The sequence below is a fragment of the Tyto alba genome, unplaced genomic scaffold, assembly GCF_018691265.1.
Source record: "Tyto alba isolate M040663 unplaced genomic scaffold, T.alba_DEE_v4.0 Super-Scaffold_20, whole genome shotgun sequence".
NCBI classification, from domain to species: Eukaryota; Metazoa; Chordata; class Aves; order Strigiformes; family Tytonidae; genus Tyto; species Tyto alba.
The window spans coordinates 7,090,680-7,116,444 of NW_024881283.1; the positions used below are offsets into that span (position 1 = coordinate 7,090,680).

Below are 25,765 nucleotides of genomic sequence, written 5' to 3' on the forward strand. Positions count from 1 at the left end.
GAGAGGACACCCCTGTGCCAGCAGCCACGTGGCCTGGGGACGGTGTCCTGGGGCTGACAGGACACCCTGAGTGGGGTGGGAGGTGGGCAGAAGCGTGGGGGTGCAGGGGAAGGGTATGGCAAGAAATAAACCCTTGTTTTCTCCAAAATGAATCCTTCAGAAAATAACCCATCACCACGCACCAGCTTCCCCCAGCCCCTTCCTAATGGATGGGAGGGACCAGAGACGCTTTCCCGTGACTAGTTAAACTCAGCAGCAAGTTTCTCAGCTTTCCCCAATTTCTGCCCATCCTCGGTGACTTTCCATCCAAGTGACACAGTCGCATCCCTGAGCATGGCACTTCCAGGCGGTGTCCCTTTACATCCCAACCTCACCTCCGCCAGCTCTGATGACGCAGCCCCGCAGCAGCAACCGCCCCGCGTCATATTTCTGTGTGTGGTGTATTTGTTTTTTGGGGGGCCTGTTGAATGGCAAATGCGAAAGGGAAGGGGGACTCCTTCCTGTTCTTTCAGAGCCGGTCGCTGTGCCCTGCTCGGCTTCAAGGGAATAGTCGGCAAAGCGGCCGCTTTCACAAATAATGGCTTCATTAGATTGAAAGAAGTGGACAGTGACCTCTCCGAAATGGACTTTCTGACCCCTGCTGACCTCTGGCCCCAGTTCTGACAGCCTGTAAATCTTCCCCCCTCGCGGCACGGCCGGGGCGAGGGCAGGCTGTGCTTTACCGGAGCCCAGCGCCAGTGGTGCTGCCCGTGGCCCGGCATCGCAGACCCCAACGTGGGCAGCACGGGGCTGCCTGGCTCCAGCCAGGTCCTGAGCTTGGCAGGATGAGACCCAGGGGATGCGCAAAGCCCGGGAGCGCGCGTCGCAGCTTTGGCAGAGATGGGGACCAGTGTCCTCACGGTGCTGGAAACCCCAGCAAGGGCTGGTCCTGGGGAGCCGAAGGGCCCTGGGGAATCGTGTGAGCGGGGCTGGGAGTCCAGCGCCAACTCCCAGCACAGTCCCCACCGTCATCGGGAAGGCACGGACCAGCTCAAAATCAGCCCCTGAGCCCCTGCCAGGGAAACCCAAGCCCTCCCCCTGCCCACCTCACAGGTACGACCCTCCTGGCTGCCCACAGACACTCACAAACCTCCTCCAACCCCCACTGAGCCCACCTCCACCTCCCCCCGCCGTGGGCACAGACCCTCCCCTGCAGCCCCGGGGTGCTGCCGACCACCGCACAGCCTCGCCAACCCATCTGCTGGTGGGGAAACTGAGGCACGGTGGGGATCCGTGGCCAGCGGGTGCCTGTGCAATGGGAACCCATGGCGGGGTCTCCATGCCGGCTCAGTGCCCTGTGCCCCCCCCGAGACTGGCACTTGCCCCCCCACATCACAGCCCCTCGTGTCCCCGAGCCACCCGCCTCCCTCCTCCCCATCCTTGCACGCTCGCCGCTGACCTTTGGCTACGAAGCAATCAATAACAGAGGCCACGGTGCTGCTCCTCCCCCTCACTGGCCCCCCGCACCCCCCGTTCGCCCCGTGCCTCTGATGAGCCCAGCCGGGATTGAGGGATGCTCCAGGACCTCCCAGCACTGGGGACACGGGGCTGGGGGTGCATCCACCTACTGGGGACACAGGTGTGCTCCCAAGGATGCCCTAACAGGGCACCTCCTTCCCAAAAATGCCCCTCCGAGGGGCTGCTTTCCAGCTCCGGGGTGTCAGTGGGTTCCCCACACCTCTGGATTTGGGGCTTTGGGGTCCCCCCACTGGGGATAGAGAGTGGCCATCCTGCTGCCGTCAGAAATGGGGCCCCAGCAGGACGTCGACACTGGAGGAGGGAAGGCTGAGGAGCTCAGAAGCGGGGTGACGTGGTGGGATGCTGCCCGGTGCCAGGCTTCCCCGCGGCTTCACTGCCCTTTGGATCAGGCAGAAGCGGGGTAAAGGCAGGTAGAGACCTGACCTGGAGCGCTGGGTCATGCCTAAATTTGGCAGCTCCTCTTCACATCCCCAGCTCCCTTTGAGAAAAGCCCCTGGGCCGCAGCTGATCGATCAGCTGCAGAGCGGGGATTGATCAGGATTTCAGCCCCATACATATTCCTGTTCTCTGATAAAGGGAAATCAATAGCTGAAAGAGATATTCCTCCAAGGCAGCAGCCTCCAGCAGAGCGGGGTTCACAAGCCTTCCTAAATCCCCTCACCCCAGTTGGAGCGTTTCTCCCCCCAGCAGCTAACCCAGGCAGCGGGAGAGAAAATTGCTCAGGGGGCAGCTGGGCCGGGGTGGGGGAACAACATGTGTGGCCAAAGAAGGTTGGGGAGAAGAGGATCCTCTCTTCCCCCACAGCTGAATCTCATCTCCCGAAGCATCAGCCTGCCCTGCATCCTCCTCCTCTCACTGGTGGTCCGGTGAAGGGGGCTTTCCTCTTTTTTGGGGTTCTAGAGACACCCCCCCCCTCAAAGGAGGCCGGGCTGGCTGGCACATCCACAGCCCATCACCGCCAAGCACCAGCAGCTGGGGCTGGCACGGCCCAGCCCTCAGCCCCTTCCCCGGTGCTGAGAACTGGAAACTCATTGCAGATGTGGTCAGAGCAGCACCCTCCAGGTGCTTGTCCCAGGGGGACAGGGTGGGGGCACCCAGTGTTCAGCTGGGGGGGGGGGGGGGGGGGGGGCAGTCTACCTGCAGGAGATACAGCCCTGGGTGTCTGTGGGTGCAAATGGGCACAGGGGCTGAACCCCTCCCTCTTCCCAAAAATCCAGCCCAGGGGGGTGCTGTGGGTCTGGGTCAGCCCAGATGGACCCTTCTCATGTCCATCTTCCTCCCGTGCCTCAGTTTCCCTGCCTGTAAAATGGGCCTCATGCCCAGGAGCTTTCGGGTGCTTTGAGCCCACCCACGGGGACGTGCCCCACGCCTGACACCTTCACAGGGACAAGCCCCAGCTCAGCGTCACCCAGGGGAGCCCAGAGGCTGGGGTGGCTCTGTCCCTGCCACCGCAGGCGCCCCAAGAACCCTGAGGGACACGGACAAAGGCCACTCCCTGGCTCATGGGGCTGCTGCAGAGACCTGACACGCTTGGTGCACCTCAGCAAGCTCTCCCCGCCCGGTGCCAGCTGGGCGGCCAGACCCAAAGCTGTTTCTTATCAACACCACGGGGCTGGTTTACGTTCCCCGGCTCTTCCAGGAAAACCTAACTCGAGTGAAAGGGCTGGGGGGGGTGTTTCCAAAAAGCACCCGCTGCCAGGGCCACCCCCACACCGAGAGCAACCACAGGCCAAGGGGGAGCACAGGATGGGGGGGGGTGGTGATTGGGGATCCCCCGTCCCAACCCCTGGGCACCCTACACTGCCCGGAATCCCATCTCCATGGATGATCCGGGGCTGGATGCTGGATGCTGCTGCTGGGATGCCAGCAACACCCCCGGGGGGCTGGAGGGGTCGGGGTGGGGGGGGTGGGGGATACAGGAGGGGCTGTGCAGGTCACACGTAGCATGAGCGTGTCAGGTCTCGGCTCTTGTGCTGGTGAGCTGCTGCTGCCAGAGATGCTTATCTCGAGCCATCGAGGGCAGGCAGGGAAGGTGTGAAATTTTGGAGGGGAAGATGCAGGGGGTGGGTGCTGGGTGCTGTGAGCTCGGGGTGCGGGGAGGGGTGACAGTGGTGCCCGCTGTCTTTTTGAAGTGCTGTCAGGGAGGAAGTGGTGACATGTCGCTGCGGTCGCCGAGCCCTCGCTGCCTCAACTTCCCCCTCCCCAGCACCCAGCACCCCCTTTCCTCCTCCCTCCTGCCCCACTGGTGGGCTGCTAATCATCACCTGGGTGCTTATAATGCACCCAAAGACCTGAGAAGCTGCACCCTTGGGCACCCAATCCTCCCCCCAACACCCTGCTATCCCCTCCTTGGGTACCCCCCAGCACCCTACCACGCCCTTCTTTGGAAACCCACCACCCCCTTGAGCACCCCATCATCTCGCCAGCACCCTGCCATCCCCCCACTGGGGACCCTGCCCACCCCCTTGGGCACCCTGTCACCCACCCCAGCACCCTGACATCCCCTCCAGGTTCTGCAGCCCCCCCCCCCCAGTTCTCCCCAGGGCACTGGGATGCCCCGCCTCACCCCCCACCAACACCTGCACTATTTTGATCTTTCTCAATTTCCTTTTACTTTTCCTTTCTCCTCCCCTCCTCGCTGTCACCTTCCTGTTTCCCCCCACTCAGAGGGAGGGTGACAGCAAGGACCCCTCCGCAGCCCCCCAGGAGGACTCTGGGTGCTGTGGGGCTCCCTCCAGCCCCATGTGTGTCCCCCCCCAAGTGCTGCAGCTGAGCTCATCCCTGTCCCCACAGCCTGCCCCATACCTCATCCCTCCCTTTGCACGCTGTGACTCAAGGCCCTGAGCTCACCCCAGTGTCCCTCCAGTTCCCCCAGTGCCTGGGGAACTGGGTTGCCCCAGGGAGGACCCTCCCCAGCGCTGACTAAATCCTCCCCAGCCAGCTCTGGCAGTGCTGGGGGACGCGGCGGGGAGCTCCTGCTTCCCGCAGAGCCGTGGCCAGCTGGCTCGGCTGGTTTGGCACATCCACACGCTTACACACGCTTACACACGCATGCACAGGCACTCTAACACATCACAGCCAGCCCTGGGGCTCCCCACTCCATTGCTGTCCCTCGTGGGAGCCCTTGGTGCTGGAGGGATTCAGGGGCCAGATCCTGCTGCTGTGCTGGGGCCACGAGGTCGGGCAGCTGGGTCCTGTGTGGGTGTTCAGCCGCCCTTGGGGTCCCCAGGACCGTTGGGGACCCCTCTGTGTCCCCTCTGTCTCTGTTCCTGAGGGGAGACATCTGGTACCCACTGGAACCACCCCAGAAGCGGGGCAGCAGCCCTGGGGTAACTGGGCAGGAGCCGCCAGCGTTCCCTTTCTCCAGCGAAGGGCTGAAGCTGCAGGGCCCCAAGCAGGAACATTTCCTCCCGAAGCAAATCGATGTGAAAGGAGGTTTCTGCCCCAAAACCCTTCCCCTGCCACTCCCCACCTGGTTATGTTTTACATGTGGTTTCTCAAGCCACCACAATCCCCGCGAAAGGTGCTGGAGGGGGGAAGAGCCTCTGCTGAAACCCACCAGAGAAGGAGAAATCAGCTTTTTCAGGTCTTCCCCAGTAGGGTAGGATTTTAGGAGGTACTGGAGGGGGTGTGGGAGTTGTCCCCTCGCCACTGTCACAGGAGCAGGGCAGCCCCCATGGGTTGGGGAACCCACCTGGGAGCGTGGGGCTGCTGTCACAGCTGGGAGCTGCTGTGCACTCTCACCAAGCGCGCCTCTAAAGCGGCGACCCTGTTAGCCACCAGTAGGTTTCAGAGTTAACACGCTGTTGAACAGGAGCCATTCACGTGGGCACAGGCTGTTGGGCAGCCCCAGCTGAGGCTGCTGCCACTCTTGGCAACTCAGGGCTGGTGACATGGGCTGGCGGGTGGCCGAGGTCCCGCTGTCCCTGTGGCGGGTGGCAACGGCACCTCTGCCACCCCCAGCTGTGGGGCAGGAGATCCTGGCTGCGTGGGGCTTGGAGCCCTGCCGTGTCCCCATCCCACACAGCTCCCAGTGCCCCCAGTGCCCCCAGCACCCTGGGGACACAGTCACCGCTGCTTTCCTGGGGATTTTCTGCTCCAGGGGGAGAGGGGGGGGGCCTGTTGCGGTGTCACCGGCAGTGGCTCCCGGTGACATGCCCTGGCGAGGGGAGCCGAGTCCCCGGCCGGGGCGCCATGTCTATTAGACCCAACCCAGTCCCACCTCCTCTTCCTCCCCGCAAAGAGGCTTCACCTCACCTCTCCAAATTTAGCAAAGGCCCCCGAACCTGCAGGTTTCCTGTTCGTGCTCCCGGTAGCCACCGAGCCATAACGCGGCAACAGCCGGGGCTCGCCGGCGGCCACGGCACCGGAGGGGAGCAGGTAGGAGCCACCACGCTGCCAGTGTCCCCCAGGGATGTCCCCACGCGTGGGCATCCCTCCTGGCTCTGCCCTTTCCACCTCCCCTGCAGACCCTCGTTCCCATTGCTCCAGCTCGGGGCTGCCATCGCCACCATTTGCTGTTTTACGGGGCGCGGCGTCGGTTTGGGGGGGGGGACACGACACACACACAGTCCCCAGGGCACTGGGACATGACCAGACCCTGTGCAGCCCCTGCCCTGCTCCCCAGCCTTGCCCCGCTGCAAGGGCTCAGCCTTTGGGGGTGCAGGATGGGGCGAGAAGGCGGCAGAGTCGTGTGTGTGTCCCCCCCCCGAACGGTGGCTGCTGCCCCCCCAGATTGGCCATGGGGAACGGTGAGCACATCCCACAGGACACACAGGTCTGGTCACTGCTTGGGGACGTCTACATCAGAGGTGATATCTGATGGGAAACCCTCCTGGAGGGTGAGTACTGGCCCCCATCACCCCACAACCTCCCCCCCACCTCTAGCACCTATAGGGACACCCCCCCCGACCCCCCCCACCTCAGCCCTGGGCTCCACGGGGAACAGCTCAGCTCTCCCCTGGGTGTTGCTGCAGAGGGGAAACTGAGGCATGACTGCAGTGGCAGGATGGTGACAACCAAAGAGTTTGCTCTGCAGGCTGGGGGGGGTGGGGGGGGTGGGGGCATCCCTGACCACCCTCCCACCCCCCCACCCCTTTCCAAAACCACCCTCAAGCTGCAGGGCTGGGGTTTGAACCCCAAATCCCCCCATGCCAAGAGCTGGTGTCTGTGGGATCCAACCCCATAACTCTGCTCCAGGTCCCAGCTCATGTGTGTGTGTGTCATCCCCCCCCAGCAGGTCTCCTGGCCGGAGGGGACCCCCGTCCCACCCTCGCCACCCCCAGCCCCGTCGTGGTGCTTGGACGTGCTACATGAACCGGAGCCCCCTGAGCCCCGACCTCCCGCTCTGCCCCAGCGGCTTCGGTGCCTACTGCTGCCCCGTGGGGTGCAGCCAGGAGCCCACCCAGCACCCACCACCACCACGGCCCCCTCGGCTCTGTAAGGATGCGCACGGGAAGGGGATGGTGCTCTCTGCTCAGGCTCTCCTGCACCCCTTCCTCCCTCTGCTCTTCCTCCCCGCCCTCCTCTGCCTCTTCCCTCCCTTCCCCGGGGATGTGGCTGGTTTCTTGCCCCTCGTTCCCAAGGGCTGGGGCCAAGATGCCACCTCCCCCAGGAGAGCTCCTGGCCAGGGCTGTGGCTTGGCAGACCCCCCCGTCCCCCCCCCAGCAGCAGACCCTCCCCTCGCAGCTGCCTGCACCCCTGGCCCCACAAATCCAGCACCGGGTGGTCCCGCCTGTCCCGCAGACACAGTTTTGCTCCCGCCTGTGTTGTCTCCCCACCACCACTGTCCCCTTGTCCCCAAGCTCCCTGTGTCCTGTCGTCCCCCCCCCCCCCCGGGCTCCCTGCTGACCCCCCAGCTGCTCCTCTGCCTGCAGCCCCCAGTGCCACCAGGGCCACCAGCTGCGGGACCCCCACGGGGCTGGATGTGGCCCCTTCGCCAGCGCAGCCGCTCTGCACCGAAGATGTCCCCACCGGCAGCACGGAGGAGGAGGAAGAGACGAGAGCTGAGGCCGAAGAGCTGCGGGGAGCCACGGAGGGCTGGAGGAAGGAGCCCTTTGGTGGAGCAGAGCCGGTGCCCAGGGGGGGCTGGCTGCCCCCTCCACTGCCCGGGGAGCTGAGGGTCTGCCTGGGCAGCCTGTGCCCCCTCCTCCTGCCCCAGCCGTGCCTCTGCCCCCTCAGCACCCACTGCCCCCAGCTCCTGTTGGCCCCGCAGCCCACGATGCCCCTCACCCTCCTGGGTGGTGTGGGGACCCCGGTGTCACCTTGGCAGGGCTGTGGCAGTGCCCTCCTCCAGCCACCCCCCTGCCCGTGGCCGTGCGGGACCCTCCTGCCCCCCGGGCCGCTGAAATCACCGGTGGGATTTCTCCTTTTCCCCCTCCCTGGCTGCGGGGCAGGGGGATGCCCGCCACCGTGGGGGGGGACACCCCGCTCTGCCCCACAGCCGGAGGTGCCCAGCCGTGGTGTGGCCAAGCCGCCTGCCAGCACCGGGCCAGGCCCGGGGGGGAAGGACGTTGGCAGGAGCAAGTACAACTGCAGCATCTGCGCCAAGAGCTTCGGACAACTCTCCAACCTCAAGGTACCCGTGTGGGGGGGCCAGCACCCGCTTTCCCCACCTCCCCCCCCAGCCCGGCAGCACACCCCTCCAACCTCCCTAGAATCAGCCCGCCCTGGGGACAGAGGACAGCAGTGGCTCGTCCCAGCTAAGCGGGCAGGTCGTGGGTCTCTCCCCATGCCTCAGTTTCCCCCCAGTGAAATGCCCATCGGCGTGAAGTGCTCTGAGGTGGGCTGCAGGTTCCCCCCCCGCCACGCTCCGGCTGTGCCCCGGGATGCTCCCAGGAGCAGGGAAATGGGACAGGACTGGGGGAGTCTGGACTCCTGTGTTCCCCAGTTGTTCCCCAGTAGCACAGCCCCCCCCCCCCCCCGGCAGGTCCACCTGAGGGTGCACAGCGGCGAGCGGCCCTTCCAGTGCCCCATCTGCAAGAAGCGCTTCACGCAGCTGGCACACCTGCAGAAGCACCGGCTGGTGCACACCGGCGAGAAGCCCCACCAGTGCCCAGTAAGCACCCGCTGGGTGCTGGGAGGGGTGGGGGCTGTGTCCCGAACTGGGGTGCAGCACCCACTCCGAGCCCCCCCCCCCATCTTTTCGCCCCCGTTAGACGTGCCACAAGCGCTTCAGCAGCAGCAGCAACCTGAAGACCCACCTGCGGCTGCACTCGGGGGAGAAACCTTCCCAGTGCCACCAGTGCCACGGCCACTTCTCCCAGCGCCTCCACCTGCTCCTGCACCACCGCTGGCACCCACCCCCCGGTCCCCCTGTCCCCCACGGCCACCTCGCCCAGGCCAGTGGCTGTTCCAGCCTGGATGCCAGGTGACTGGTGTGGGAGGAAGAGGAGGAGGAAGGAGGGAGCCGGCCCAGCTGGGCTATGACGCTGCTTCAGGGCTTTGTGCTGGGCGAGGTGGGGAAGGGGCTGCCCGGGGTGGGCAGAGGAGGATGTGGGGACCCACCACAGTGTCCCCAGGCAGCAGCAATGTCCCCCAGTGGGGCCTGTCTGAGCTGGGATGCCCCCATGGCCCGCACAGGTCAGGGGCTGCCCCCAGCCCCGAACTCTCAGGGCCAGGAGGAGCCAGCACCATCACCCACTGCAACCCCCAAGCTCCATCAACGCTTCCCCAGCCTTGGGGACAAGGACAGAGGAGGGTCCCCCCCAAAGCACCAAGCAGCCCCCTGTCCCCAAAGCCCTTGGGGACAGTGTCCCCTGCTGCCAGCCCCCCATCCCAGGCCATGCCTGTGCTCCCACCCCGCAGCATTGCCGCCCGGGGGCTGTGCCTGGCGGTACAACAAATCCTCTTTTCCACGGATAAGCTTTAATTTCTCAGCCTCCCCCCCCCGATTGCAGGTGCACCCTGAGCTCCCAGCACATCACCGCCGCGGCACTCACGGGGACACGGCTCTACTCGGTGCTGCTTTCCTCACCTCAGTGTCACCACCAAACACTCCCGGGACTCTGTCCGGGGGTACCGCTCCAGGGTGGGCACCTCCATCCCTGACACCTCTGGGTGCTGCTCCCCGCAGCCTGCCAGCACCCCGAGCATCCCGCTGACACCCGAAAAACTTGACGGCCCCGACTGTCCTCGCCTGTGGCCAAGGTTGGGGCGGGTGAGAAGCATCCCTCCATGATTTTATTCAATAAATATTTCTGCCTTTGCAGCTCACCCACCCTTGGCAGGGCCCAGCCCCAGCTCGGTGCAGGGAGGGGAAAGGGGGTCCCCGGGGTCCCCAGGACATCACCACGGGTGTCCCTCGGAAGGGATGGAGCCATTTCCTCCGGTGCCAGCGGGCAGCTCAGCTCCGTGTCCTGCCACCAGTGCCCTGCCACCGCAGCCCCATGGCTCTGGGGATCAACAGGCTGCTCCCCCCAACAGCGAGCAGCACGGGTAGGGGGGGTTTCAGAGACTCTTCCCCAAGTGGGATCAGGGACACGGCCCCCCACGGGTGTCCTCAGTGGTGTGTGGCTCCTCCTGGGGGGGGAGGTTTCCCAATTGTGTCCCACCGGCTCTGGCAGGGAGGGACAGGGCAGAGTCTGGCCCCCACCATGACCCAGCGCTTCTCCAGGATGGCAAAGCCGGCTCTGCCTCAGTTTCCCCAGCACGTGAGCAGTGGCACCCAGAGCTGGGTGGCCCCAAGCACCCCAACCAGAGCCAAATCGCAGCCACTTGTGCCGGGCCGGTGGTGGCTGAGGAGGCTCCAGGGCTGGGCCGGCAGCCGGGAGTGGTGGCCCCGGGGTGAGGCTGGCACCGTGGCGGGGCACCCGTGGGTGCTGGGGAGGAGCGGGAGGGCAGGGTGAGGATACAGGGCGGGTGCTGGCTCTGCTGTGGCTCCGAGCCCTGCCGGCAAAGGGCCCTGCACCCCGGGGTCAGGTCTCCTGCAGTGGCCCAGGGCTACCGTCACCCCTGCTCCATCCCCAAGCCCCTCAACAGCCACAGCTCTCTGAGACCTGGGAGAAACCTCCCCCCCCCCCAGCATAAGGAGCCTCCCCGGAACATGCTGCAGTGCTGGGGGCTCCACATGGGACCCCCATGGAGCTGATTAACCCGGGTGCAATCACAGCCCTGGGGACCCCCAGCCCCTCACCACGATGTGTGGGGACCCTGTCAGCCCCATGGCCCATCTGAGCCCGGCTGATGGGGTGGCCCGGCTGGCTGGCTGGAGATGTGGTGACAAAACTGGTCCCTGAGATCCCCTCCGAGGTTACCATCACTCTCACCGAGATGGGTGGTGGGGAAGGGGTGACCGGGCAGGGGTTCCGGGGGGGCTCAGAGCCACCCAGGCCGGCCGAGCTCCCTCCCGGCGCTGCTGAGTCGGAGGAAATGGAGGAGCTGGGTGTCGGGGAACCAGCCTGACCGGCTCCCCGGCTGTCAGCACCTGAGGAATGCCAAACCTCCGCTGCGCCAGGGCTGGGTGCTCAGGGCTGGGTGCTCGGCGAGGGCTGGGTGCTCGGCGGGTGACTCTGCCGGTCCGCCCAGCCGTGGCGTGCAGGGAGCAGCACCCCCAGTCCCGCTCGGCACGGCACGGCACCCCACTCGCCACCCGGCCGGCACGGTGGGACCCTTGGCTGGCAGGTACGTGGGGGTGTAGGGTGGGGGGGCCCCCGGGCACAGGGTGCCGCCTGGGCCAGCCTGGCTTGCACGGGTGCTGGTGGGGAGGAAGGCTTCATGGTGCTGGGAGCTGGAGGACACCGGTGCTCCTGTCCTGGCTGCCACCCGTGGGGGCTGCCCGGTGCTTGGACCCATGTCCCGGCTTGGCGGGTGCTGGGATGGGTCCCTGCTCCCCTGGGATCAGCACTGGCCAGGGAGGGGGAGATAGGGGCTGGGAGGTGGGGAGGGGGGGGTGAGTCCAGCTGTGCCCCTCTCACCTTCAGTCCCCAAATTTGGGGGGGGGCTGCTGGGGTTAAAACCCCACTTCTGCCACTGAAGTGCATCCCCGGAGCGAGCTGGAGCTCCTCCACCTCTGGTGGCCTGGTGACCTGAGCTGGGGTGACAGCAGGGCTCCCCTGTCACCCCTGTCCCCCTCCTCCCTGCAGGGCACACGGCTGCCCGTGGCACGGCTCGGCGGGGGGAGGAAGGGGCAGCAAGGGGAGGTGGCGGTTCCCCTGCCCTCCCGATGAACCCCAGCCTGTGCAGGAGCCACCCAACCCAAATCCCTGATTTTCCTGAAGGCGGCAGGTCCGCTCGCACCTCGCGGCGATGGGGCTCAGCCCGGCGTGGCTGGAGGCTCGGCTTAATCCGTGGTCACCAGCTCAAAGGCAGCCGCAGCCCTTGGCCCCTCTGTCTCTTCTGCATATTGAACAGCACCTTGCGCCTTTGACTCGGGTGCTGGGAGACCTGGGCTGGGTGCTGGGAGACCCTTTGGGATGAGGGGAGGCAGCAAACGAGCTGAGCGGGTTGGCTTGGTGTGGCCAGGGGGGATTAATTAGCCATGTCGGGTGTCTCAGTGTGACAATTCCCCTGGGACCCAGTGTGGGCAGGGATGGCCAGTGGGAGCAGCTGGGAGGCTGCAGGGTTTTATCCTTGTGTCCTTGTATCCTCGGGTCCTCATGTCCTCATGTCCTTGTGTCCTTGACCCACCATTGCAGTTGGAAATATTTTAGCAAAAAATGGGGTGCTGGAGCAGAGCAGAGCTCCTGGGTGAGCTCCTGTTGCAGGGCCGGTGGGGCACTGGGCAGCCCAGGATGGCACTGGGCGCCGGATCCAGCTGCAAGGATGGGATGGGAAAGACAGAGATCTTTGGAAATCCAGTTCTGGGAGGGAGACAGCCGTAATGCTGAGTCAGCAGCTCCCCCCCACCCCGAGCACCCCAGTGCTGTGCAGAGCCGGCGTCCCTGTCCCGGTGTCACCCTGGGGCCAGAGGCACAGCGGGGATGGGCACTGCCAGCGAGCGCTGGAGAAACGGGCGCTGAAGCAAACCCCGGGGTGCAGCCGGGTGCTGAGCGGCTCCGGCTCCAGCTCTGGTGTGATGGTACCCAGGGCAGAGAGCGGCCACGTCCCTGCGCAAACTGAGCTGCCCTGGCACTGCCACTGCTCCTGGCAGGAGCTTCCCCGGCGCAGGGGTCCCCGTGTGCCACCGCGGAGCCCCTGGGGCGCTGGGGGTCCCTCCAGCCTCACCCTGCTCTTGGCCGTTTGCTCTCACACCCATCTTGTCCCCAGCACATTTAAGCAGCTTTTCCTCCATCCTGCTGAGTTCACCCATCGCTCTTCTGCTGATGGGTGACCTTGGGGACCCAGCTGTGGTTTTGCCCATGCAGCTGTGGCTTTGCCCGTGCAGATGTGCAGCCCCACCCCGGGCTGGTCCCAGCCTCGAGCGGCGCTGTCTGTCCCAGACGAGGTCTCGTCACCTCCTGGAAAATGACACAAACTCTTCCTATCTGTACTGGAAAGACCTGCCGGGGCGGGATGGGATGAGCAAGACGCGGCGGGCGCGTGGCGAGGTTGGCAGAAGGGGCAGGCAAGCTGCCTGCACCCCGCGCTTCTCCGCCTGCCCCCGGCCTCCCTGACCCCCCCCCCCGTAGGGACTTTACCAGCCGTCGGAGGGAGCCCAGCCCCATTTGGCGCAGGATGAGACCCTCTCCCGAAGTGTCCCCTGGGGAAACCAGCCCTGGGGGCTGTGCAGGGATGTGTCCCCATCCCCAGCTGGGAAACCCCAAGCTCAACCTGTCCTCAGGCTGAGCCCAAAGCCCCGTCCCTGCTGCTGTCCCCGTAGCCGGGCGGTGACACCGAACAGCTCCTAATTGGGAGATGGCGAGATGAAGGCACGCTTCCGGCTCCCTCCCCGGCACCTGCTGCGTCAGCTGCTTCCCAAAACCCAAACCCAGCAATAAAACCCTTCTGGGGCAGGGACGCAGCCACGGCACAGCGACGCCTCCGCCGGCATCCCCGCCAGCCGAGGCGGCACGGGTGTCCCTGTCCCGTGCCCTGCGCCCCGGGGACCACAGCAATGCCCACCCTGCAGCACCCAGCGCAAGGGCGAGGGAACTGGGTGCTGGGTACCGGCTTGGCTCTGGGCGAAAGCGCCGGGTGATTAGTGCGGCTCGTTTCCTGGTGCTGATGGGGCTGCAGAGGCGGAAGGAGCCACCCCACCTTTGCCGAGCAGCAACAGGGAAAGGTCAAGGGAAGATGCTGCTGAGGTCCCCACCTCCTGCAAACCCCACGGCTGCCCCAGCTCTGATCCCAGGCCCAGACGGGCCCTTTTCCCCCTTGGAGCAGCTTCCCTGTTGCTTTTTTGAGCTTGTTTGTTTGCTGCCTTTGCTGACTCGGCGCAGCCCTGCTGCCCGCCTGACTCATCCCGCAGCTTGGGGCACGGCACGGCTTGGGGCACTGCATGGCCCGGCCGCATCCTGCACACTCCCCTGCGCTGAGCCAGCCCACTGGGCTCTGCTGGAACCCCCCCTTGGCAGCGTGACGGAGCTTGCCATCCTCTCTGCTGGACGTAGAAGCGTTGGCGTGGGCAGAGAGAGGGGCCCACGGTGCCCCCCACATCCTGCACGTGCCAGGATGGATGACATGAGCACCCCAAGATTTGCAAAGAGCCCCAAAGCCACCTGTTGTTCTCATGGGACCCTCCCCAAAATGTCCTGCAGGAACTGAGGGAGGTCTAAGGGGTTTTAGGGTCTGGCTTGGGGTCCGGGGCTGGTCCCCACAGGGTCCCCCAGGGTCTCTTTCTCTCCCTGCAGCTCCGCCAGCCCCAGTGTGGCACCCGTGGGAGCCAAGCCCAGCAGCGTGGGGTGTTACGGTGCCGTGGCAGCCCCCTCCCCGGTTCCCCCCGGCATGGATTCGCCGTTTCGGCACTCCAAGACCAGGGGCTTTGTCTCCAGCGCGGAGCTGAGCATGAAGCAGGGCGCTCCAGGGCCCGAGGGCAGGTCCCGCTTCCAGAAAGTCTCGCTGGTGTCCCGGCGGCTGGAGAGCACGGGGAGCGCGCGGGGCCGGGAGGGGAGTCCCTCCCGCGTGTCCCTCCTGCTGCAGGCCTGGGAGAGGGAGATCGTGGAGAAGACGGCGTCGGGCCCCGCCACCCTGACACACCGGGAACGCTCGTCCTCCGTCAACCTCCTCAAGGACTTCACCGCGCACGGCCCCATCTTCTCGCAGGTGTATTCCCCCACGCAGAAGCCCCGGCGGCAGGATGAGAGGGGGAAGGTGGGGGCTGGCGGCGATGGCATCCCCCCGCCAGTGGGTGACCCCCAGGAGATGCCTGTGCACAGGGAGAGCTACGTGCATGGCACCCTCCTCCCCACCCGACCCACCGAGCGTCCCGTGGGGGGTCCCGGTGAAGGTCCCGGTGCTCCGTGCGTGGCTGAGCCGGGCTGCGTCCCTGCCCTGCCCCGGGCCAGGCACGTCACCGTGCTGCGGACGGGCAAGGACGCAGCCAGGCCTGAGCCGGAGCTGGCGGAGGGAAGAGAAGCCCGAAATGGGATGGGTGACCTTGCCAGCACCACGATGGCCCCGCCACAGCGTGAGACCCGTGGGCAGGACGGCAGCGGCTTCGGCGGGGACGCAGCGGGCAGCGAGAACACCGCAGCGGCCGCCGGGCTCCCGGCCAAGGCATCCCCTGGGGAGAAACACTCGCCGCAAGACGAAGCCGCGCTGGTGAACGCAACCCTGAGGGATGGCGAAAGACCCGGGGACCCACAAACCAGTATAACCAGCTCCTTGTTATGTCCCTCGGCGGACGCCAGTGGCCAGGGTGATCCGGCTGATTCTGGAGAGGGAAGCGCAGCAGACGGGGATGACACCATTTCAGCCACGCCGCTGAGGACAGAGACCCCCCCGGGAGCTGGTGGCACCCCCGAAAGCCCCTCCTTGGAGGCAAGTGGTGGTCCAGAGCCTTCATCTGAAGCACCATCATCTCCAAAGGCTGAGCTTGAGTTGGAGGGGGGCGAGATGATGGGGGACCCCCAAGGCACGGCGCAGGAGCCTGAGAACATCCCAGAGCCCCCCCCTGACCCCCCAGCCCCTGACCCGCCGGCTGAGAGCCCCCCGGACGCGACCGAGGAGGACCCCGAGCTGCTGGTTGACATGGAGATTTTCGTGGACACACTCCGCAACATGGAGCCCTCGGAGATGCGGAAGGCACCCAAGACCCCGCGCCAGCCCCGGCCGTCGTCGCTGGGCCGCTGCATCGCTCTGCCCCCCATCCAAGAGGACCGCGTGGCCCCCCGGGCCCCCATCTCCCTGCCCGAGGCCCTGCATGAGCTGCTGGGGCGGCGGGAGGAGAGCCCCGAGGAGGAGGTGGAGATTGAGAACCCTTACCTGAGCCCTGAGGAGCGGGCGCTGGCCCGGACCCTCCATGGGGTGCCCAGGGACAGCGTGGCCGATGACGGCCGGGTGGAGGGGGGCTCGTTCCTGGGTACACTGAGGCAGGTGGGAGGAGAGGAAAAAGCCAAACCAGTGGCCGGGGGCTCGGCCAAGTGGAGCGTGCCCTTCCGAGGGAATGTCCTCAAGGGCATGGCGCTGCTCTCCCACTTTTTGGAGCACCGGGCGGTTGCAGCTGACGAGGGGAAGCCCTACTCGCGCCTGGATAACAGCGTGCTCTACAGCCGCTTCGTCTCCCCCAGCACCCCCCCACTTGAGCTGCCTGGGAGGGATGGCAGGGACACGGGCTCACCCACCCCCGGCGACCACAACGGGCAGGGTCCTGGTGACCACCCTGGCCCTGAGGTGGCCGTTCTGGAAGCCCTGAGCCCCGGCTGCGTCCCTCTTGTCACCGAAGAGCCAGAGAGCACCGCGGCCCTGTGCCCTGCTGATGTCCTGGTGAGCAAATCCCACAGCGCAGCGCCCGGGGAGACCCTCGACTCTCTTGGGTGTGTGGTGGTGGGGTCTGAGCTCTGGAGCATCTTCCTCAGCACGTGGCTTGTGCTTCCCATCGGAGATGCCATGGGGTGAAAGCCCCGGGTGTGATGGGAGGGTACTGGGATGGGTGACAGGAGGGTACCAGGGTGCGTGATGGAAAGGTACCAGGTCAAGTGATGGGAGGGTGCGTCCGTGGATGATGGGAGGGTCCCAGGGCGGGTGACAGGAGGGTCCCCGCACAGGCGGGGCGGCTGATCGCCAGCAGTGCAGGAATGCTCGAGGTGTGGCTGCTCGGGGCAGTGGGAGGGTTTGGCAGACGCCAGACGCGAGGCTGCGGCTTCCTTGGGCTGTGGGGAGATGGCGGGTGCAGGTGACGTCCCTCTGCGCTCCTCACGCGCCCGTCCCCTCGGGTGTTCCCAACAGGAGGACAAGGAGGGCTTCGAGAAGATCAACACAAGACCCGGCAAGGTACGGGGAGCGTGGTGGGGCCGGGCTGGGCTGGCTGGCCGGGGCACGGCACGCTGCGGTGTGGTAGCACCTCTCTGGTGTCACCCCCTCCCAGATCGTCCTCTTCTCCGAGGCCGGCTTCGCAGGTCAGAAACGGGAGATCTGGGGTGACGTCCCCGACGCCACGTCCTGGGAACTCTCGCACACCATCTCCATCCGGGTCATCCGAGGCGGGTAGGGGACAACAGCGGGGCGAGGACGCAGAGGGAGGGCTTGGCTGGGGTTTGTGAGCTCCCCGCGCTGGGTCCCAGTTTGGGGTTCAGCAGTGACCATCCCACCAGCGCTAATTACTGTGGCTGCGATCCAGCATCGCGGCGGTGGCAGGGACGTCACCACCCAAACCCTGCCCCGAGGCTCCTGACGGGGCAAAAGCAGGATTTTTCCACCCCCTCTTTGCCCCCCACTCGGCTCCCAGGTGGGTGATGTATGAGAAGCCGCGGTTTCACGGGCGCAAGTGTGTGCTGGCCGAGGGGGACGTGGAGATCGACAACCCCTGGACAGCGTACGGGCAGAACGGGCAGCCCCACGGCAGCCGCCCCTTCCGCATCGGCTCCTTCAAGAGGGTGGTGCAGGTGAGCCCAGGGACACCCCACCCCCCCCACTAACCTCCTGCTCCCCCCCCACATCTCCCAGCACCTGAAAGTGGGGGGTGCTGGACCACACCCCCCCCTGTAACGCTGCTCTGCCCCCCGCCAGGATTACCGCACCCCCGAGATCAGCCTGTTTGCGGAGGAGAACGGCGAAGGCGCCCGGGTGAAGTTCACCGACTCGGCCGAGGACACCCGCACACGGGGCCAGGCGCTCACCGCCGCCTCCATCATCGTCCACTCGGGCCTGTGAGTGGGACTGTGGGGCTGGGTGGGTGCCGGGTGGGCTCCTGCATGGACTGGAGTGGAGCGTGATGCTTCCCCCCTCTTCCCCAGGTGGCTGGTTTACTCCAAGCCTTTCTTCGACGATGATCCCTACGTTTTGGAGCCGGGCGGGTACCCCAGTTTAAAATCTTGGGGAGCAAAGGACCCATCCATCTGCTCCATGCACCCCATCAGGCTGGTGAGTGTCAGCTGCTGGAGTGCGGTTATTGGGGTGCTGGGGCCGCGACCAGCCCTGGGCATGACAGGCAAGAGCTTCTCCTGGCAGGGTCCCAGGTGCCAGCAAGGAGAGCCCGGTGTGGGAATGTGCCGAGTGTGGCTCTGGAAAGTGCTCCTGTGGGTTAGTGGTGAAGGAAAGCAATAAAACAAAGTCCCAAAGAGCTTGTTCTTGAATGAAAATGACCCAAAAACCAGCTCAAGCTTTAAAGGGGGGTAAATCGTTGCATTGTCCCCTCCTGCCACCGCAGCCTCACTGGGGCTCCTTCTCCTTCCAGGGCTGCCCGGTTGTGGAGAGACCCGGCGAGCCACAGGTGAGTGTCGGGCGAGTTTCTGGGGAGGTTGTGGGGCTGGGACAGCCGTGGGACTGTGCTCACCCCACCGTGTCCCCAGGTGCTTCTCTACGAGGCCGCGGGTTTCCAGGGCCGCACCTTCACCATCAGCCGAGACATCTACGACCTGAAGCGCCTGCCGGGGCCAGCGCTGCCCACCGTGGGCTCCCTGCGCGTCCTGGGTGGCTGGTGAGTGGCACGGGGCACGCAGGGCCGGCACCCCGGCCGGAGCAGGCTGGGAAGGTGACGGTCACCCCCGGGGAAAGGGCTGGGAGGAGCTGCCCGGGGGCTGTGGGATGGCTGCAGGCAGCGTGGGGGGAGAGGGTAGCGCTGGAGCAGCGTGTCCTGGCGCGTGGAAATCCTCCAGAGACCTCACTGCCCGTGTCTGCCCGTGCCGCAGCTGGGTCGGCTATGAGAAGGAGGGATTCCGCGGCCACCAGTACCTGCTGGAGGAAGGGGAGTACCGGGACTGGAGGCAATGGGGCGGCTACAGCAAGGAGCTGGTGTCCTTACGGCTGATACGGACGGTGAGGGCAGGGGTGGTGGCATCGCTTGGGGATGGACCCAGTGTGGGCTGGGAGAGCCAGCCCCCCCTCCCCATCCCCATCCCCCGAAAAGGAGCCTTCCCCACCTGCGGCAGGCAGCTGGGCACGGCCTGAGATCCCCCAAACTCATCACACACAGCTGGATAGGTGCCCAGAGGTGCTCCCACCCTCCCTGGGGGTCCCTGAGGACAGGCAGCTGGGCACGGCCTGAGATCCCCCAAACTCATCACACACAGCTGGATAGGTGCCCAGAGGTGCTCCCACTCTCCCTGGGGGTCCCTGAGGACAGGCAGCTGGGCACGGCCTGAGATCCCCCAAACTCATCACACACAGCTGGATAGGTGCCCAGAGGTGCTCCCACTCTCCCTGGGGGTCCCTGAGGACAGGCAGCTGGGCACGGCCTGAGATCCCCCAAACTCATCACACACAGCTGGATAGGTGCCCAGAGGTGCTCCCACCCTCCCTGAGGGTCCCTGAGGCCGGGCAGGACCCTGGCTGTGTGTAGCCCCTTCCCCTCGACAGACCGAGGGGCTCGGGGGGGGGGGGGGTTCTCCTTCTCCCCGCAGGACTTCTCCGACCCGGCGCTGGTCCTCTTTGAGGCCATGGACTTCGAGGAGGGCCCGAGCGTGGAGCTGAGCGAGGCGCTCCCCGACACGCAGCTGGCCGGCTACGGCACCGTCACCCAGTCCATCCACGTGCTGAGCGGCGTGTGAGTGCGGCGACGGGGGAGAGGGGGACCGGGAGGTGGGGGGGGGGGAGGGAGGGGAACGGATCAGGGGTGCTGAGCCAGCCCCCACATTTTCCCGGCAGGTGGGTGGCCTACGAGGGCACCAACTTTTCGGGCGAGCAGTACATCCTGGAGAAGGGGGTGTACCGCAGCTGCGAAGATTGGGGTGCTGCAGACTGCCGCATCACCTCGGCACAGCCCATCCTGCATGTGAGAGCACCGGACACCCCCCCTCCTCCTCCCCAAAACCCCCCCCCCCCCTTTGCCACGGGACCTGCCGGTGCCGCTGCGCACGGGGCCGGTGGGTGCTGAGCCGGGGCAAGACGCCAACCAGCCCTTCTCTGTCTGCTTCCAGGTCAGGGAGCACAACCTCCACTTCGTCTCCAAGGTCAGGGGCGGCGGATGGGGAGGGGGGATGTGCCCCCCCCTGGGGGGTGCGGACTTTTGCGGGGTCATGGCGATGCTTTGCCCCCCTCTCACTCAGCCCCTTTGTTCCCCCCTCCCTAGATCCTGCTCTTCTCAGAGCCTGACTTCTTGGGGGATCACGTCGCCTTCGAGGAGGACCAGGACAACCTGCCCGCTGCCTTCGTCCCACGTTCCTGCCGAGTCCGGGGGGGCAGGTAGGGCGTCCGGGGGCCTCACTGCCTCCGGCTGGGGACAGGGACCTCACCCTGGCCAACAGCACTTCAGACCCCCGCGGGGGTCCCTGGGGAAGGGATGCGGGGTGCTGGGGGGGGGGCCGCGGGAGGGATGGGTGCCCACCCCAACGGCTGCGTCAGCCCGGGCACGTTCCTCCCCGCCAGCTGGATCCTGTTCGACGGACAGGCCTTCGCGGGGGAGCAGCACGTGCTGTCCGAGGGCGAGTACCCCACGCTCGGCGCCATGGGCTGCCTCTCCTCCACCGCCATCCGCTCCTTGAAGAAGGTCCCAGTGGTGAGTACAAGCCCTTCCCTCCCTTCCCACCAGGGCCGAAACCCTCCGGGAACCTCCTTTTTCCCCTCTGGTGGGTACCCCCGGCGCTGACTCTCCAGCCTTCTGCACCCCTGGGTGCTCGCTCCTGCCGCTTGCCCCCCCTCACGCCTCCTCTCTTCCCCCGTCCCGCAGTTTTTCTCGGAGCCCTCCATCTTCCTGCACGGGCTGGAGTGTTTTGAGGGGAAGGAGATCGAACTGAACAACGAAGTGCGGAGTCTCCAGGCGGAGGGTTTCAACAACCACGTGCTGTCGGTGCGCGTCAAAGGCGGGATGTAAGTGACCCCCAGCCCTGCTCTCCCCCGCCCTGGCTGGCGGGTGCCATCTGCCCGCCCAGGGGTGACGGTGCTCTGCCCGCCTCGTCCCCACCCTGTCCCCGCAGCTGGGTGCTGTGCGAACACGGTGACTTCCGAGGGCGCCAGTGGCTGCTGGACTGCACCGAAATCACCAACTGGCTGACGTACAGCGGGCTGCAGCACGTGGGATCCCTCTACCCCATCCGCCAGGTCAGTGCTGCCCTGCGGGAGAGGATGGGGTGCTGGAACCCAGCGGGGTGAACCCCCAAACCCTGAGGCAGGCGGCTCACATGGAGCTAAATAGCTGCACGGCCGGGAGGAGGATGCGGCGGCGGCTCCGGGTGAACTGGGGGGGGGGGACAGTGGGGGGACAGCCTGGAGAGCAGCAGCACGCTGCTGACAGCTCTGGCCAGTGAAAGGTGCCACCAGCCCGGCACCGTCACCCCCAGATCCCAGTCCTCCACCCTGGGAGTGGCCGCCTTGGTGGCGAAACGCTCCCTGTGGGCAGGCGTCTTGCAAAACATCCCGGCGGGGAGAGCCCTGCCCGGCTACGAGAGAGACAAGCCAAGGCCACAGCCATTGCCCTGGGGAGAGGCAGGGACCTCCAGGCAGCCACCCCAGGGGACCAGGGTCCTCCCTTCCCGAAGCCACAAGCTGGGTGAAGTCCTTCCTCGGCCAGCCACGGCCTGTGGGCCCGGAGGTGCAGGCAGCAGGGCTTTTTGACGTTTAAAAAAAAAAAAAAAAAAAAAAGGTTTCTCTCTTTCCAGAGACGGATCTATTTCCGCATCAGGAGCAGGGAGCTGGAGCTCTACCTCTCGGTCCCTGACGACGTGGAGGACATGAAGGCGGGGAGGGTGGTGGTCTCCAGCCTGAGCGAGCAGAGCAGCTCCATCTGGTACTACACGGACGGGCTGATCAAAAACCAGGTCAGGGCTCACGCGTGACAGCCAGCGCCGCGGAGGGGACGGGAGAGCCCCTGGCAGGACTCCCCACCCCACAGTGATCTCTGAGGGTTTATTACAGCCTTTCCCAGCATCTGACCTCAGCCTTGTCCCCAAAGATCAGTTGATTCTCTCCTCCCCAAATCCCGTCTGCAGACATGAAGGCATCTCTGCCTTCCCTGAGGAGTTTTTGCCACCCTAATCATCCCCACCTCTCACTGAGGGGTTTTCCTGTTCATCCCACGTCCCACCCCAGAACCAGCTGCATTTACAGGGAAACACCCCCGAGCACCAAGCCTCTGTGCTGGGCGGAGGTGATGGAGAGGAGCGGGCTGACCTGGCCACCGCCGCTCCTTGCAGGTGGCCCCCAACATGAGCCTGCAGGTCATCGGGCCAGCTGGGAAGGGCGCGAAGGCCGTGCTGTGGTCCGAGACCCGGATGCCACGTCAGACCTGGAGCGTCGATTCTCAGGGACGGATCCACAGCCAGATGTTCGAGGACATGATCCTTGATATAAAGGGTGAGGCCTCAGCACTGGCACAGGGGTGCCTGCTTTCCCAGGGACACCCAAAACCAGGGTGTCTGGCCGGGAGATGGGGCACCCACCCCTCCACCAGCATCAGGAGCGCGGTCTGCTCTCCTGAAACCCTCTCCTTGCTCCTCAGGTGGCCGATCCTATGACCGGGACCATGCCATCGTTTGGGACATGACTGAGGAAAGACCCACACAGATCTGGGACATACAGGTGCTATGAGGGGGTGGCGGGTGGCCCTCATGCCCAAAAGTGCCGTGGGGCAGGACGAGAACACTCTGCCAGCGTCCCCGCACCAGGGCAGGAGGTCTCCTACCCCACGCACACCGTATGCCGAACACCCCTCTGCCCCGGCTGCTGGCGTGAAGGATGCCCACCATCCCCTCCATCACGAGGGGGAACCACCCTGCCTCCCTCCTGAGGAGCCCTGTACATGGCTCACGAAGGACCCCACGGACACGACCAGCACGGGACCCTCCGGAGAGCAGCAGAGCCCCAGCTTCCCCCTCCGAACTGTATTTATGTACGTGTGTAAGATACGGCCCCCCTCACCCGGGCCAGCTCAGCCTGGGCGGTTGGTGTCCTCGTCCTTGTCCTTGCGGTCACCACAGCCCGGCAGCCCCGACGCTGGGGAGCTGCCCCCCATCCCAGCACCTTGCATCCCACCAGTGCTGCAGCACAGGGCCCAATCCTGCTCCCAGCATGGGAGCCCAGTGCCCTCTAGTGTCCACGGGCCAAAAGCAGCACCGGGGCTGGAGGGGGGTTTCAAAAAGGGAGGCACGGACCAAGCTGTGTCCCCAGGAGCACCTAGACCCCACCAGCCCCAGCTCAGGGGGGTTCCAGTTGCAGCACCCCAGGGTGAGCTTTGCTTCAGCAGCCGTTCGTGTCCACGCTGCAGAGCGGCATCACAGTTCAGGTCACTTGTATTCGAGGTCCCCAGGATGGAGTTTTCTTCCACTCAGGTGAGGGCAAGAGCTTCGCGGGGCTGTGACTCAGAGCCAGAAGGGACGTGGGGTGAGAAATCCACACACGGAGACATCAAGCGCTTCCATCCTCGTTGTTGGGGAGAGGTGACGGCTGCCGGCAAGGGCCTGGTTTGCTGAGCAGGTTGAACCCAGTTTGGGGAGAGGCTCGGGTAGTGATCGCTTATCAACCCCGCAGCGAAACCGGGCTGTTCCGGCAGCCCAGTGCCTCCCCGGGAGGTTTCCTCAGCAGACTCGGGGGCACCAAGGTCCTTACATCAGGCGTCTCCAGCCGGCCGGGGACCGCTCTTGGCTTTCAACAACAGCCGTGATCAAATGTCCCGTCACAATGCTGAAACGTTGTCCTCAGTTGCCCTGAGACCTGTTTGGGCAGGAGGACACGTAACCACATGACAGGAGAGCAGAGTATGTGGCACGGGGATGCCCAGCTCTGACATTGCTCCTCTGCCAGGCCAGTGGGAAAGCAGATTCTTGCCGGCCTGAGCCCAAACCACTGCCTGCAGGCAGCAGGGACAGGCAGGGTTAACGCCAGGCCTGCAGAGCCTGAGGGCCAAGGGTGAGCACCACAACCCCATCCCCACCTCAGGAAGAAATGCTGGCGGAGACCACCGGAGGATGGGGGTGCGGGCACAGGAGGCGCGCCAGGGACATTGAAACACACAAGTTCAGCGGCAATGAGGGGGGAAAAATCCTCTCACGGGCACCTCCACCCCTCAGCCCCGGCAACACCTCAGAGGAAACACTTCTCCCCCTCACCCGCCTTTATATACCCCCTGCCAGGCTAGGATTGGCTAGTAGCCGGGAGCTTGGCAGCGCCGGATTGGTGGAGAGCACCAGCCCCTGCCGCGGGATTGGCCAGGACTCCCCTGTGGGGCTGAGGGTGGTGTTGAGGGGAGCCGCCCGGCCTGTGGGGGGCGCTGTGGCACCGCAGGGCCCCGGTCCCGGCCCCCGAGGCCCGGACACGGGCGAACGCCCGTGTCCGGGCCTCGGGGCCGGGACCGGGGCCACGAGTGTCTGTGGGGAGCAGGGAAGAACCAAACCGTGCCCTCCCATCCCACCCCCTTCACCCGCAGGGCTCAGGTTTGGCACCAGCCGGCCCCTCCCTGGGTAAAAAGGCCTGCACTGGGGTCCTCCTCCCCGTTACCGCCCCGGCCCCACAGCCGAGACGAAGCCAGAGGCCTCTACACCAGCGCTTTATTTCTCAAGAGTCTCTCAACAGAGTGGCGAGCCGGGGAAAGCATCGGGGTTTCTTTTCGAGGCTGGAGGGTGAAGAGAACAGGGTGGGGAAGGCAGGGATGGCGTCGCGCTGGCTCCGGTGCTGCGAGGGTCCCCAGGGCAGGGGATGCCATCCTGGGGGTCAGCGCAGCCGTAGGAAGAAAGCTACAGCCAGCCCCAGGGCGAAGGAGAGGAGTGGGGTGCTGCAGGGGGGGCTCAGGCTGATGATGGAGTGGCTTGGAGTGGTGTGGGAGGTGGCCGTGACCCCCTCCCCCTTGTTTGCGTGGCTGAAGGGCTGGAAAAGAAAACAAGAGAGAGTCAGGCATCGAGGAGACAGCACAAGGTGAGAAACCGCCCCCCCCGAAGAAACCCCAGTGCCCACGCTGCTCCTTCCCAAGGCGGGCACACAGCCTCCTCTCCCCCACACCACACAGAAATCACCGTTGGCTTTTGGGTTTTCCCAATGCAGGGAGCGAAGCGAGCTCTCCCGCTCATCGCTGCCCCGTTTCGAGCCAGTGGCTTTTAGAAATTGTCACGGGGAGGGGGTGGGGGGTGGGGTGGAAGGAGAAGCCAGGAGGGTCGTCTCTGCCCCTCAGACCACTGTGAGGAAGTGGGCTGGGGCTATGGCAGCCCACAGGTCCTGCGACAGAGGATGTGGGGTGCAGGAACAGAGCTGGAAAACACCCATATGGGAAGAGAGGGGGAAGAGGAGGAGGGGCCCCTGTCCCCCCAGCACCATGGGTTGTCACAAGCAGGGACGTTGCGGACGTGTGAAATGTAACACAGTTGGGATGGTGATTTCAGGGCAGTTTCCTTCCGTCTCTAAAGTTTGGCACCTCCCAAATTCAGGTGTTTGTGTGAATCGTTCCTGCCCTGGCTATGCAAGACTGCTCTCTCTGGGGTTTTGGTTCTTTCCTGGGACTCCTGGTGTAAGCGGCTGTGCCTGTGAACAGGGACCACAGTGACAAGCGTGGCCCTGGGCTGTTGGAAAAGGGGCACCATTTCCCTCCATGAACCAGCCTCACGCTGGTTGACCCGACTCCTCGGGTCCCTCTGGAGCTGGGACAGGACCGGGGATGGGGCCCTAACGCCCAGCTCTGCCCCCTCACAGGCACTCGTGCTATGCGGGGTTTTGGCTGGTTTGCCTGGCCACAGAGAGGGACTCCTGAAATGTAAATACACCCTGTGGAGCCACCAGCAGGTCGCAGCTGCGTGGAGTTCGTGAGCAAAATAAGCACAGACAAAACTGGCCCCGTGACAAACACACTGTAGAA

The 25,765-nt window shown here is 65.5% G+C and overlaps 1 protein-coding gene across 1 annotated transcript; it reads left to right on the forward strand.

Annotated features, from left to right (window-relative positions):
* Nucleotides 1-10,987: 10,987 nt before the first annotated feature.
* On the forward strand, nt 10,988-22,859 carry CRYBG2 (crystallin beta-gamma domain containing 2). Its single transcript, XM_042793935.1, has 20 exons — nt 10,988-11,139; nt 14,247-16,320; nt 16,783-16,827; nt 16,922-17,040; nt 17,282-17,438; nt 17,563-17,702; nt 17,790-17,916; nt 18,230-18,265; nt 18,345-18,472; nt 18,684-18,810; nt 19,395-19,537; nt 19,639-19,765; nt 19,911-19,943; nt 20,063-20,175; nt 20,359-20,488; nt 20,660-20,799; nt 20,907-21,030; nt 21,588-21,746; nt 22,122-22,281; nt 22,427-22,859. Exons 2-20 carry the CDS (start codon nt 14,341-14,343, stop codon nt 22,513-22,515), a joined length of 4,077 nt encoding a protein of 1,358 aa, XP_042649869.1. The 5' UTR covers nt 10,988-11,139; nt 14,247-14,340; the 3' UTR covers nt 22,516-22,859.
* Nucleotides 22,860-25,765: the final 2,906 nt, after the last annotated feature.

Bases quoted from the DNA above. Each gene is read 5' to 3' on its own strand.
- CRYBG2 (XM_042793935.1), top strand. From the start codon at position 14,341: ATGGATTCGCCGTTTCGGCACTCCAAGACCAGGGGCTTTGTCTCCAGC. The intron at 17,439-17,562 runs GTGAGCCCAGGG...GCCCCCCGCCAG, and splicing joins CCTTCAAGAGGGTGGTGCAG to GATTACCGCACCCCCGAGAT. The intron at 21,031-21,587 runs GTCAGTGCTGCC...CTCTCTTTCCAG, and splicing joins CCCTCTACCCCATCCGCCAG to AGACGGATCTATTTCCGCAT.